The 13,991-nt window shown below is 38.8% G+C and overlaps 1 protein-coding gene and 1 long non-coding RNA gene across 2 annotated transcripts in view; one reads left to right on the forward strand and one right to left on the reverse strand.

Moving 5' to 3' along the window:
• Positions 1 to 9,349, reverse strand: part of CASD1 (CAS1 domain containing 1) — a 48,564-nt gene extending 39,215 nt beyond the window's left edge. The window contains exons 1-3 of the mRNA XM_040644264.1: positions 9,130 to 9,349; positions 1,766 to 1,862; positions 1,077 to 1,197 (exon numbers count right to left, since the gene is read on the reverse strand). Coding sequence (XP_040500198.1) covers positions 1,077 to 1,197; positions 1,766 to 1,862; positions 9,130 to 9,262 — 351 coding nt within the window. The 5' untranslated portion in view covers positions 9,263 to 9,349. The remainder of the gene's footprint in view (positions 1 to 1,076; positions 1,198 to 1,765; positions 1,863 to 9,129) is intronic.
• Positions 9,350 to 9,629: 280 nt separating this feature from the next.
• Positions 9,630 to 13,991, forward strand: part of LOC103658737 — a 53,733-nt gene continuing 49,371 nt past the window's right edge. Inside the window, exons 1-2 of the long non-coding RNA XR_567266.2 lie at positions 9,630 to 9,703; positions 11,782 to 11,859. This is a non-coding gene — a long non-coding RNA (uncharacterized LOC103658737). The remainder of the gene's footprint in view (positions 9,704 to 11,781; positions 11,860 to 13,991) is intronic.

Below are 13,991 nucleotides of genomic sequence, written 5' to 3' on the forward strand. Positions count from 1 at the left end.
AAATCCATTCTTGTTAGTTTTCAAAGACAAATGTATTTTTAAAATCAGAAATTTTCTATAAAAAGAGCAGGAATTTGTTGCATTGTTGTTTTAAGTATACAGCATAATTGCCCAGTGCCAGCAAAGCTGCAGAAAATTAGGTCGTGATGGACATTGCTAATAGCAGTATACATTAAAATAGTTTAGCAATATAATGAGTAGTTTTTAAAGTGTTTGTATTCTTTAACCTAATATTTGCATTATAGAGATTCAATTCTACAGAAATAATCTAAAAAGCAGAGTTTTCACACAAAGATGTAATCAAGAATGTCCTTTTTTAAATTGTAAAATTAAGAAAAAATAGAAAACTGCAAAAAGAAAGAATTATATAAAATTACATATATCCACTCAGTAACATGTTGCCATTATGAAGATACTTACATTGATTATATAAAAATACGGTGAATTATGGTAAGTGGTGGGAAAAGAAGCAAGACATAAAATTGTACATGCTAAAAGATTACAAGGTTATTATCACTTTCTTAAGAGACTGAAAAGAAATATGGCAAAATATGAAAAGAAGAATAAGGGATATTTGCTCTTAGTTTTCTTTTTATTTTTATTTTTTAAAGATTTTACTTATTCATTTGATAGAGATAGAGACAGCCAGCGAGAGAGAGAGAGAACACAAGCAGGAGGAGTGGGAGAGGAAGAAGCAGGCTTCCAGCGGAAGCCTGGGACCATGCCCTGAGCCGAAGGCAGACGCTTAACGACTGACCCACCCAGGCGCCCCTCTTAGTTTTCTTTCTACGGAATTCTAAAAAGTTTTTCTACCAAAAGAACTTTCTATTTCCGAAAACTAGAAGTTTATAGTAATATAAGGTTTACTAATACCTTACCCACCAATTCTTTTTCTTGTGTTCTCCATTATGTTCCCCATTATGGCTATCATCCCTTTTTCCCATCACCTTTCCCAAAACCAAAGTAAAACTTTTATAGTTCTCTTTGTTAATGTGGAGAGGCATATTCCTCCTGTAACTATCCAGGTGGTTAACTTCTAAAACAATACCCTAATGATGAGAATAGATAAATTTTACCTTATTTCCTTCTTCTTTGAATTGGGGATTGATTATTTTTACAAAAGAATAAAACAACTGCCGAATTCTGGAATCTCCAATAAATGCAATATGTTTATCTACAAGGCAGTTCTTTGCTTCACTGAAATCAACAAAGAAACATTAATTACAATAAATAAAACCAGCATGTTAGCATTTCAAAGCACATTGTTTGTGACGAAAGTAGTACAGGATTATCATACACACAGTTATGTTGCTTTAGAAATAGGTGGCCAGGTTTGTTTAACCAACCAGCACACGGATGATCAACTAACTCTACAATGATCAATAATTACAACCCTCATTAAGTGTTTAAGAGATACTCTAAGTATATTAAGTGCTTTATATCCATTTTCTCAGAATAACTCCATGAGGTAGCTATTCAAGTCCTAAAGCTGGAGTCCTTCACTCACGGGCTACTTATTGTCTTGGGCCTGGTTCTCTCTCCCCTTAGATAAAGAAGCTTGGACAATTGCTTTCCCCCCCAATGCTTCTGGCAGGAATCTTCATTTGGGCTCACCCCCCACTCCCACCCCCAACTCTTCAGCAATTCTCTACCATCATATAGAGAAATACCATATAGTATTTTCTTTGCTTCACCAACCTCTCTTCCCTAGATATTAAGATCCATCCTAGAAAACAACAACAACAACAAAATGAAGAAACCTTACCTGATTTTGTATTTATGCATCATGCAACTGTGAGGTTGCCAAACTTTCTCTCCAAGAAATCTGCCACTTGAGAGAAGGTATTCACATGAATCATTGCCTGTAACAACAGTGTTGTAAACAATAGTTACATTTTTATACATTGATTATCTGACCGCATGTAAGCTCCTTGAGATGAGAAAGTACAGTTTTCTATGTTTCACTATACCTTCTAGGTGGATATTACTCATCCATGAGAAGCACAGTAAATATCAATACATTAATATTCAAGAGGATAAGAGCCACTAATGACAGATGCTTCACTGTAGAAGAGATTCTTAATTCTTAAATGCTATATTCACTGTTTTGGCAGTTCCTTCTGCTTCAATCTTTTTTCTAGGGACATCATCTCAAACTCAAACTAGCTCTTATATCTGTTTAACACTCTTAGTTGAGAAAGAAAAGTTTAAGAAACAAAAGAGAAGACTTTGGAAATGACTTCTTATTCAACTATTATAATGTATAGTGCATTCACACAACTGGAAATACAGTAATGAAGGTACTTTATAAACCTACTCCCTGATTTTTCACAACTTCCCTGTGAGGTAGTATGCTATCCCTATCCTGTAAATGTGCAAACAGAGAAAAACATTTATTCAAGAACTTCCTATTAAGTTTACTAAAATTTCATCCTGTTATAATTTACAAAGATAATACTTAAAACTATGTTTGCTACATCGGTATCAATAACAAATGTAGATTTCACAGTTATTAATATTCAGCCCCTCTACTTCTCTTGATGTTCTTGCCTTCCTTTCCAATCATCAGCCAACTCCTCCCAGTTTGGTTGAGGCTGTCACGGTTTCATATAGAAAGTTCCACACCTGGGAAACCCCTCAGTCCTGTATAAATAGGACAGATAGTCACCCTATTTCCTTTGGCCATTTTATTAGACATTAACTTACATGACTCAAGGAGTTTAAAAGGGAGTTGGAGGCATTTAAAAAGTCCACATATGTCAAATGGATAAGGGAAAAATGATATATTTAGAAAAACCATGGGGGTACACTAAAATATACATATTATTTAAATTAATCTCTAGTTCTTTATCAACAGTCACAAATAGGTAAGGTCAGGAGAGAGGAAAACTATGGTACAAAAATGGTACTGAACATTTAGGGTGGGGATAGAGAACACCCAGTGATATTTAAAGTAGAAGAACACATCTCTCTTTCCAACTGGTTATCCATTTATCTGGCCAACATACAGATAAAAGGTGATACAAATACAAGATAGGTATGCATAAATAATGAAGGTGTTGTTATTTCAGTGTCATAAATTCTAAAATAGAACAGGAAGGAAAAGTGAAAATACTGCATTGTTGTGCTGGTAGAAAACTGGATAGGGAAAGCAAAACATCAATTATTAAAATATTAAAATTATATATGTAGCCTGTGCAGGGTTTTTTTTTTTTCGTATTTCAAAGTTTTTCTAATAACATCTCTCTAAGGAAACTATAAATAATCAGTTCTTAATTCTTTCCAATTATTAAAAACTAATTCTAGTTCTAAAAAACAAAATTAAGCTACATAAATAATCAAGGAGTAAAGAAAGGACTATAAGAACACACAATTAAGTTATTTTTCCAAAAACATCCTTCTGCTTCATTCTTTTATAATGGTTCTATACTAAGATCCTATTAAAAATCTAGTAAATGTTTATAATTAGAACAAAAATTCCATATTCATAGCATTTCTACCTCTTTAAATACATCTATAAACCAAGCAAAAAGTTAGTAACATCTATTTTCTAAAAAACTTATAAGAAGTTGCAAATAACTAGGTATTAATTCTGTGGACTCTTTCTTCCTTTTCTTTCTTCTTTCTCCCTTCCTTTTGTTGTTGTTACTTGACTTTTGTTTTCTAATAGAACTTGCACTACTCCTTCAGTACGTGGGATTATGTTGTTTGTTAAGTATCTATAGGGTTTTCAATACGGTCTTATGAAGATGGAAGTACAACACCAACATCTTAAAATAACCAGTATTTTCTCCACCAGAAAATGTGTTTAAAAATGCGAAGTTCTTTTTTTCCTCAATACTACAACTCACACATTTTTAGTAGTTAGGTAGTGGGAAACAACAGCTCTAAACTGATGAATCCATGTTAGAGCTCCCCTCCCACCCCCGCAAAACAGATTAGGAGTTACCACTAACCAAAGGCACTATAAACACCATACTTTAGAAAACACTGGTCTCGGGGCGCTTGGGTGGCCCAGTGGGTTAAGTGTCTGCCTTCAGCTCAGGTCATGATCCTAGGGTTCTGGGATTGAGTCCCGCATCAGTCTCCTTGCTCAGTGAGGAGTCTGCTTCTCCCTCTGCCTGCTGCTTCCCTGCTTGTGCTCTCTCTCTCTGACAAGTAAATAAATAAAATCTTAAAAAAAAAAAAAAAAAGGAAACTACTGGTCTTTCCAGGAAAGAAACTTTTAATTTGCTAATGAATGCAAGTTGACGATGACTCTTCTTAATATATTTTATGAAGCAAAGTTTGTTTAGTAATCCATGTATCTGAAATCGATAGCCTCTGTATCATATTGGTTGGGGTTCTGTCAGAACCTAGAAATTGTATCAGCTATTTTAACAGAGAGAATCTAATATAAAGAATTGTTAGAAAAGTAAAAGAACTGCTAGCTAGACAACTGAAAAGGCAAGGGACTTTTCTTATACTTGTCTGAAAAATAATATAAATAGTGGTGATAATAACTACTATTATAATCTGATTGAAAATAAATTAACCTAATCTAAAAAAGAAAACTCCCACAAAATTCCATACTCTAAAACAAGTTCTCTTTTCCTGAGAAGTACTTTTGGACCAGATCACTAAATGTAACCTAGATGTTAAAATAAGTTTAAGTCCCGCATCTTTATCATGTATACTAAGTATACATAAATATCTGCTGGCACATACTTCCCTTTCAAACTCCACCCAGAAAAACCCCAAACAAAAGAAAACAAAAAATCCCATTCATTATTTTCATTTGTCTCAAATAATTTTGATAGCTAGTTTAAAACAACCAGTGTGAGATGCAAGTTGCCAAGTGCTCAGATAAGCTAGAAACACAATAAAAACAAAAAAACACAAACACACACATATACAAAACTAAAGGGATAGAACTATCTATTTCAGCTATCTCCAATACTAAGATTATCTAGATGAATGGCTGTCTTCCTCTTCAGTCTATTATTTTTATCATAAGCATTTTGGTTTGTCAATCTAAAGTCTCAGGGTTTTATGTATAATTTTTCTATAACAGAAAAACACTAAAAGCAAACAAAATAAGTAAAAAGACACACACATGTCCAAAAAAAAAGCTGAAAAACAAAATACAACAACTAAAGAAAATATCTAATGTGCTAAGTAAACCAAAGCTTATATTTCCCTTTGAATAGAATACCTCTGGCATACTGTACCCTTAGACTGGCTGAATCATCCTACCAAAGCTGTTTCTTACTATCAGTCATGAAAATATCAGACCATAAAGTTTTTAACATGATTTGTAGAATATTTTGTTTGCCTAAAATTCAGCAAGGTTACATTTTGGTCTGTGTTGAAAAATCACCTTCTACATTTTTCTTTTGACAAACTAGGAGTGCCTTTATTACAGGCGGTGTCATATAGATCAGGATCTTTCTGGCAAAGAGAGAAAAGGCTAAGAGACCTAGAGTTGCTTCTTTCTTAATTTCTGAAGCTTTGAACCTACTTTTCTCCTAAACATTCAGTAATATTTAATATTTGCATTTAATATGCCTGGTGACAGAAAGGAATTAGATTTCAACAAAATTAAGGCATTTGAGACAAGTTTACTTTATCAATTAAAAAATTAAAATTTATCCAGATTGGAACTACCCTTAAGGCTTTAGATACAGGCCTCTTGTCACTGAAATGATGTTTTTAATCTGTAATCACAATATTAATGGACATTTTGATTTAGTAATGTTAGAGACTGAGAAAATTCAGAAAAAATATAGTTAATAGGATTATTTTTAAAAATGTCATTCTACTATTTTATGTGAAAGTAATATTAATTAAAAAAAACCCTCTATTTTCTAAAGTTGAGATCAGAACCTACTATTAGAACATGATATTCAATGAAAACCAAAAGAATCAAATGAAAGGAGAAAAACAGAAGGATATAAGGACTCCGAAAATCTATTTATCCAATTACTGTTTATGGAGTTCCTACTATGTGTTAAGCTTGGATGATTTAAAGATGAATAAAATACCCTTGGAAGCTCACAGTTTGCGTGGGGAAGATGGATACAAATTATTATGATACAACAGAAGTACATACTAATTGCTATAGAAACACTAAATTCCTAATTCTTGTTTCTGTGGTGGTGACATTTGAATCAGACCCTGAAAGAAAAATCTGTACTTTCTTTTAAGGAGAGAGGTCACTGCAGGCAGAGAAAACCAAGGATTTGTGAGATACATAAAAGGGCAAAGCATTTTGAGACTGTGAGCCTGGAGTTTAGAAAGAAGGGAACAGATAAACATAGGTAATAAAAAGTAAGCTGGTCAGATTTTGAAGTTTTACACATTCAACTTTTAGAAAATCATTTTACTTGAAAAAGAAAAGGAAAACTCTTGACTGGTACTTTGAGGCTAAATTAGTGTTCCTAAATGATTTAATCCATGTCCCTCTGGAAAATGCTTTATCACTCCAAATTCTATACATCACCACTGTATAAGGAGCTCTGAGAAAGGCAGTCGATAACCTAATGGCATGAGGCAGACTAACTGGGTTGTAAATCCTAGCTCAATCACTGACTAATTGTGTGTCCTTAGGCAACTTAACCTCTCCTGCCTCATCTTTAAAATGTAAATAATACCGTAATTCACTGGATCTAAGACCACTGATTATAAGACACATCATTATTTCATGTAACACTAGGAAAAAATGTTATCAATTAAACTTTTGACATGCAATAAAATTTTAAAAATTCATCCTGATTACAGAGATGTCAAAAATGGGGGTGGGGGTGGGATGGAGGATGAAATATGGTAATTTTATCTACCTCACAGAATGGTTGTAAAGACAAAAGGAGTTCAAACATGTAAAACCCTTAGTAGAACAGCACCTGGTATGTAATAAGTACTTAAAGTTAGCATGTAGTGTTTGCCAAGCTTTACTTTCTATGTAATTCTTTCTTTCTTTCTATAGTTTGTAAAGCAAGAGATACTGAACATGTGTATTCAAACTGCATTCACTCTACCTTGCTTGAGGCATCCGCACACCCACACATTGGAGACTTTAATATAAAGCATAAACCTCTGTATCTAATATAAAGTCCTTTCTTATTCTAAAGATTTATGATACTGTGATTCAAGTGTAGGGTTATCTTTGTGTGAAGAGCATTACATTTCACTCAGTTTGACTCTGCCAAAGCCTGAGGATGTCCAAAAACTTCTTGGTAGGATCATTACTTTTCCCAAACAGTCTCTGCCTCAAGTTCTTGACATTCAGTCTGGGCAAGTACACACACCAGGTGTACTGCCTCACACTGAAGACTGAAGCACCTACGGAAGCTGATGACTAGCTTCTGGAGGAGGCTTTATAAACAACCCCAGATTGCTACACTGACTCATACAGTTCCATTTGACATTCTATTTTCCCGGCAGATGACAGACCTTGAAAGAATGAAATATAGACTCTAACTACAATAATTAGTATCCAAGCTTATCAAAAGACAAAACCACAATATAAAAAGAAAGGGGGGGGACCAGATGTATTTACCTTTAGCACTGTAGCACCACAGTTATAACATTTATCTTCACTACCCTCATATAGACAAAATCGAGTTAGGTTACTGTCATCTTATACCAAACTAAGATAAAATGATTAATAGCAGTTAGGAAATTTTCTTCAAAACGACCACAAAGTAATGCATCAACATTGCTAGTTTTATTTTACATATGAAAGTGTCTGACTTGTGTTAGAGCCACTGCAGATGAACCAAAGCCCAACCAGATCATATGGCTGTGACCTATAGGAGGGTGAAAGAGAAAGGCCAAAAGGGTATGCATTTTAAAATTGATTCAGTACATTTTTATACAGAGCTATTCATCCAGGATGGTACTAAAGATTTTTAATCCTCAAGAACTGGAGAAAACAAAGCAGCAAAACTGCTCAAAATGTCCCACACTTTGAAAGATCTCCTGAGATAAGAACAAAGCTCGGATTCCAATACCCCACTTACTGGATATTTTGCCAAAGTGGGTGCAAAGTTAAATGGGAACAGCATTAAATGTGCACCTGTCCATTACACATTACATCTTGACCAATTAATCTCATAGTCACCCAGAGCTGTCCAGATAATGGCTTTGATAATACTAAAAGCCAAAAATAAAAGATCCTATCATTATTAATTTCTCTCAGCTTGTCAGCCTCTCTGCTAGTGGCATTTTAACAGAGAAAATTAAAAAAAAAATCAACAAGGACAAGTAAATATCCCTTGATTACTGAAAGATAATTCGTTCTGAAATAAGGAGTTCATATTTCCTTTTCCCCTTTACACCAATTTCAAAACCCACATCGAAGCCTCCTTTCAAACTGCTTCCAATGTTAACTTCCTTGCCCACTTCGACTCCTGTCAACCCATAACTTCTTTTCAAATTATCTGCCCCAATGCCTTTACTTTGTAAAAAGTGTGCAACCAGAACCCTTGAAACGCTTCTGCATCACAGAGGCTCGGTGACACCTCCTCCATTTGGCCAAGGGCATCTTTTGCCAGCTGTCGCCCAGGCGGCAGAGGAAAATGGGGCGGCCCTTGCCGCTGTCCAACAACAGCTCGGCTCTGCAGTACAGGGCAGAGGCCGGATTAAACAAAGGCTAAAGAACCTGACCCCTAGGGCGCAGAATCGACGACCCCAACTCCTAGCAAAGGTGCCCCTGCCAGGGCGGCCTCCGCCTTCGGCGCCACGGGCTGGCCCCCGAGGGCCGCGGGTCCGACCTGGTGCTCGCGAGGCCCGGGGCTGGCGCGGCTCCCCCGACCAGCTCGCACAGGAGCCCGGACACCGGCAGCAACTAGCGCCAGGCCCGCGTCTGCTGCCCCGACCGCAGCGCGAGCGGCTCAGGGGCCCCAGGACCACGGGCCCTTCTCTAGGGGCAGCCCGCACTGGGGTCCGCTCAGTCGGCCGGGGGCGCCGGCCCGCAGCCGGGGCCACCTGGGGGCACGTGGGGGCACCGCCTCCCCCGCCGGCCCGGCGCGCGGGCTGGCGGGCGGGCGAACGCGTGAGCGTGGGCGTGTGTTGGGCGAGGGGGGCGGCCTCCAGCCGCCGCGTCGCCTCCTCCCCCGGCCGGCCCAGGCAGGGGGAGGGCCCGCTCACCTCGGTAGCGGCGGGAGGCGAGGTGGCACGCTGCGAGGAGCAGCACGGCCACCAGCGCCAGCACCTTGGCGCTCCTCACGCTGAAGTAGTGGTTGATCTCCCGCTTGCCCAGGTTGTAGGCCAGAGCCGCCATCTTGGTTCCTCCATGACAACAGTGCGCGGCGGAGCGGGGAAGGGGCGCCGCACAGGGGCAGCACTGGGGCTGCCGCCGCCGCAGCCAGGCGAGGAGCCGCCGCCAGCCCCCGCGGCCGCCACCCGCGCCTCCCGCCGGGGAGCCTGACCCCGCCGCCGCGGCGCCCCGGGCCTCCACCTGCCCCTCCTCGGCCGCGGCCGCCTCGGCGGCTTTACCCCAGCCTCGCCACCCCTGCTCGGCAGTGCCGGTTCCCCAGGCGCCCTGGACGCCTGTCTCCTCCCCTTCCTCCTCCTCCCCTTTAGCCTCCTGCCTTAATAGCGGCTGCGCCTGCGAGGGGGGTCTGGATGCCCAGTGCTCCGGGGTCACGGGCCCCAGACGGCTCTCCGGGGTCACCGGGTCATGGGCGCCAGCGGGCGGCGGCAGCGGCAGGGACATGAGGATGTGAGTAGAGGGGACAAGGGGTTCAACCTAGCCCGAAAGCGAGCCCCGGGGCTTTTTCCTGTCTTCCTGGCCACTACCTGAGCCCAGGTTGGGGCAACAGAACTACAGTTTCCGAAGAAAAGTACATGTTATTCTACCCCCCACCCCACTTCCCCAACACACCCTTTCCGAGCTTTCTCCCCTCCCTGAACCTGCCCAGCTGGATGTAATATCCCCGGGGCTTATGGTCAACCTATCTGGTCAATCTGGCCAATCCTAGATGCTTGTCAGGTGTTGAAACTGCTGATAGCCCTAGCGTCCAAACTACGAAGAAAACCAGTCTTAACTCTTAAACTCACTTTCTTGGCCCGTTTCTTTTGAAACTTAAAAAAAAAAAAAATCCTCTGTTTGCCCAATTCCAGTGGGCGAAGGTACACCGAAGTACAGAGTAGAAGGTACAGAATGAGCCTAGCTTAGGTGTTGGGGGGAAAAGATCCTCACTCTTCATTTGTAGTTACGTAAGGGTCGGCTAGGTGGATGCGCCAAACATTAAAAAGTGTGCTCATGACAATCATTCCTGCTCTAAAGTTGGTTACTGTTTTGTGGTTATCGATAAGGCAAGCATGCCTTTGCTTTTATTAAGCGCTTGTTATCCCTCACTCAACTTTTTTTTTTTTTTTTTCTGGTCTCTCCTGTGCGCCCTTCAGATGGGAATGGTTATTTACATTGCTTTCCTATCTACTTGCCTTGGTTAAAGTGAGTCACTGGTTAGTTGGGGTGTTTTCAAGTATTCTTTACAACTTCCCCATTTAGCCGTTCCTGAACTTGTGTTTATGAGCCCCTCTTAAAATTATAGAATGTTAGATTTGAAGGGACTATCGAGATCTTGTCATCCCAATTCTTTTCATCCAAGGACTCTTTTTAATATTTTTTCATCCGTGGACCCCATATCTTGAAAGATTTTGTCACTTAAATGAAATCACATACATCACTGTCATGGACGTAATGCTAATAAGCAATAAAGTTAAATAAGTGTACAAACACTGGGCACTGCTCCCTGGAAATGGTCGCTTAATTTTGGCTGTCACTCTTCTAATCCAAGGCTGATCACATGCTGGAGGAATTAAATCAGATATTGTAAAAACCAGATAAATAACTCTGCTAACAGCATATGGTCCGCCAATAACATCCTAGAAATTTCTATGATGTCATCAACAGCAAATTAGAATTTCTGATCAGCGTGTGATAACCAGTGTTAGCCTGCAGGGTTGATTTAATGCCTGCCAAAAGTAAAGAAACTTGACATTTTATTTAATTGCAATTTCCAGAAGGCTTTCTGAAATATTGTAAATAGCTTGTGGACTTCGTTCTTCCTTCCCCCTAGTTTAAAGATAATCCCTCTCCTCTGCTCTAAATCTCTTCCCATTCCCCTTTCCTGGGGTGTTGATGACTCCATCAGTCATCCCCATGTCAGTCATCCTCTCTCTGTGTCTTCTTTAAACTCTCCCTCTCTCCTGCCTGTTTCCCTTCCACCAGTGTTTCTCTTTTTAGTGAAATACATCCATGGACTCTCTGTTTCTGTGTGTTTACTTCTCCATCTCTCTTTTCTTCTCTGACAAGTATCTAGAAAGAGTAGTTGACTTTGGGGTCTCCACTGGCTCCACTCCCATTCTCCCTTCTAAATAACTCTCAAATATGCTGCCTCCGCTCTATCCTCTTGCGGTTGCCTTGGTTAAGGCATGATTTCTTGCCTGAATTTCCTATTTTTTTAACTCATCTTCCTCAATTCCGGCTCAAAAATCCAATCTTACTGCTTCTCTGCCATACTTCTAACCAGACTGAACTTTTCAAAGCTCAAATCTGGTGATGTTAAAAACTAGATAATGGCTCCATGTTCATTTGCCTACCCCTGAACCATCCAGAATGTTTACTAATGCTCTGCAAGTTACCTCACCCCTTAATAATCTGATAAAAAGAGAAACCATCTGATAGGAACACTTTGAACCGTGCATTACTTAAAAATTAAAGCAAAAACAGAAACAACTACCACATTTATCCCTCTTCTTCTAACCAACTATCTATTTCTCATTTTACCACAGAAGATCATGGGGATAAAGAGGACAGGAAAACGAGATGAAATGGAGCAGCCAGAACAGTAGGAGGAGCACGATTTCGAGGTGAGAATCTTCTGGTATAAACTGTTTCTGTTTCATTATATCCATTCATTAGTTTATATTGATCTAATTTTTTGTTATTTATATGCATAATTGACATATAATCTCAGATGTGCAATGTAATGATTTGACATTTATATATAAAGTATTACAAGATGGTCACCACAATGACTCTAGTTAGCATTAGTCACCACACATAATTAACAAAGATTTTTTTCTTGTGATGAAAATTTTTAAGATCTACTCTCTCGCAGCTTTGAAATACCCAATACAGTATTATTAACTATACTTCTTTTCTGATTTGAAAAATTGTTTGTTCCTCTTCCCAAAGCTGTCTCTTTTATCTGTGTCTTGGTATACCCGTATCTAAGAACGTGGTCTCATAAGTTTCCCTTCTTTATTTCTACCTTCAATTTATCCCTCTTCACTCTTTGTGCTACATACAGCCTCAAAAGTTTCCTATTTAAAGCACCTTTCCTAATTCGCTACACAATCTCTCTGCTCCCTATCGAACTTCTTGAAAGAACCATCTGTGATTCCCTTCCCTTCCCTTCCTTTCCCTTCCCCTCCTTTCTTTTTTTCTCTTTCTTTCTTTCTCTTTCTGTTATTTTTTTACTACTTATTGATTTTCAAGAACTTGAAAACTTCCTTGAAAAATTCCTATTACTTAAACCGCTTGTTCAAATGTCAACCACATCGTAAATGACCAAATCCAATGTCTTTATCACAGCTTTATCGTTCTTCCCTGAGCAGCATTGTTGGAATATTTGCTTTCTTAAAATCTTCTCTTTTTGACTTCTATGATACTACAGCCTTCTGTCTCTCTCCTTTCTCATGCATCTCCAAGAAGAATCCTCTTGCTTTTTTAAATCCTTGTATGTAAGTACTTTTCAGAGTTTTCTTGTTTGCTTACTTTTCTTCTTGGGGAACCTACATTACAAGTTGGCTTCAACTATCACACTGGATCTGTGCATGCAACTTAGATTTCTCTCATGTGCTCCAGACCTCATTCATATATCTCAGGGATAGCTTTATTGAGTATCTCATGGTACTTCAGACTCAATGTGTTGGAAACCAGTTTTATTTTCCTTCAAACCCATTCATCCTATTACGTTTACCATTTAGTTTATTGACACCACTGTTCCTCAAGTCATGCCTGCTAATCTTTGACTCATCTTTCTCCTCTGCCTTATTTCAAGTATGGGTTTTCAGTTGGGTGTGTGATCACAGATGAGCCATTGGATAGTCAGAACAATGTACTAAAACTTCTATTTATAGTGAATTCCTGTTAAAAATGATTTAAAAAGACAATTTAAGTGATAAAAATAAACTTCACTTAACACCTCATGAAATGGATAGCTCCTTTCACAGAACTGCAAAATGTGGTGGAAGGCAAGGAATTTTTATAGGATAAAAAATAACTAAGGAAGAGGAAAATGAGACAATATCTAATTGGCTGGAGTCACACAGTCAACTTTGTTTGGGATGAGAAGAAACAAGGAAATAAGTATACAGCCCAGAGCTAGCTTGGCACTTGCAGATTGGCTCACTGCATTTCTGGTTAAGTGGGGGCATTTACACAAGTTTTGGTTTGCTGATATGGCACCCCTGTGCAGGAATGGCTTATCTTGGGCCTAGAAAGTTATTTCAATATTCCTAACTACAATAAAATAAGATTTTATTACTATTTCATATAAGTACTTCCCTGGTACTCTAACTTGGTCTATGTGTAGAGTCATGTCAAGTGCACATGGAAAAAATCCTGAGGAAAGTGTGAGAATTCACATTTGTGAAGAGATCAACAATGGCTCACTTATTTGTGGACTTTAAGCATATTGTGCCTATGAGCCTAGCAAATGGATTCACAGATTATATTATCTACTTTTACTTAAACGCACAAAATAGAAGGTGACTTTAAAAATCCCTATGGTGGATGGGAATTGAAAATTATTCTAATTATAAAAGCACTAGCAAACAAGAATGTATAGAATGGAATCTTCTGCTAATACAAGCTCTTCATCAACTACATTACATGTTTTTTAAAAAAGGATGCCTATTTGTCATATATGCACATATAGATATATCAGGTATATATGTAGGTTATATATCATCCATGACATACACAGACATGGACA

This window comes from Ursus maritimus, unplaced genomic scaffold (assembly GCF_017311325.1).
Source record: "Ursus maritimus isolate PB19 unplaced genomic scaffold, ASM1731132v1 scaffold_3, whole genome shotgun sequence".
Lineage (NCBI taxonomy): Eukaryota > Metazoa > Chordata > Mammalia > Carnivora > Ursidae > Ursus > Ursus maritimus.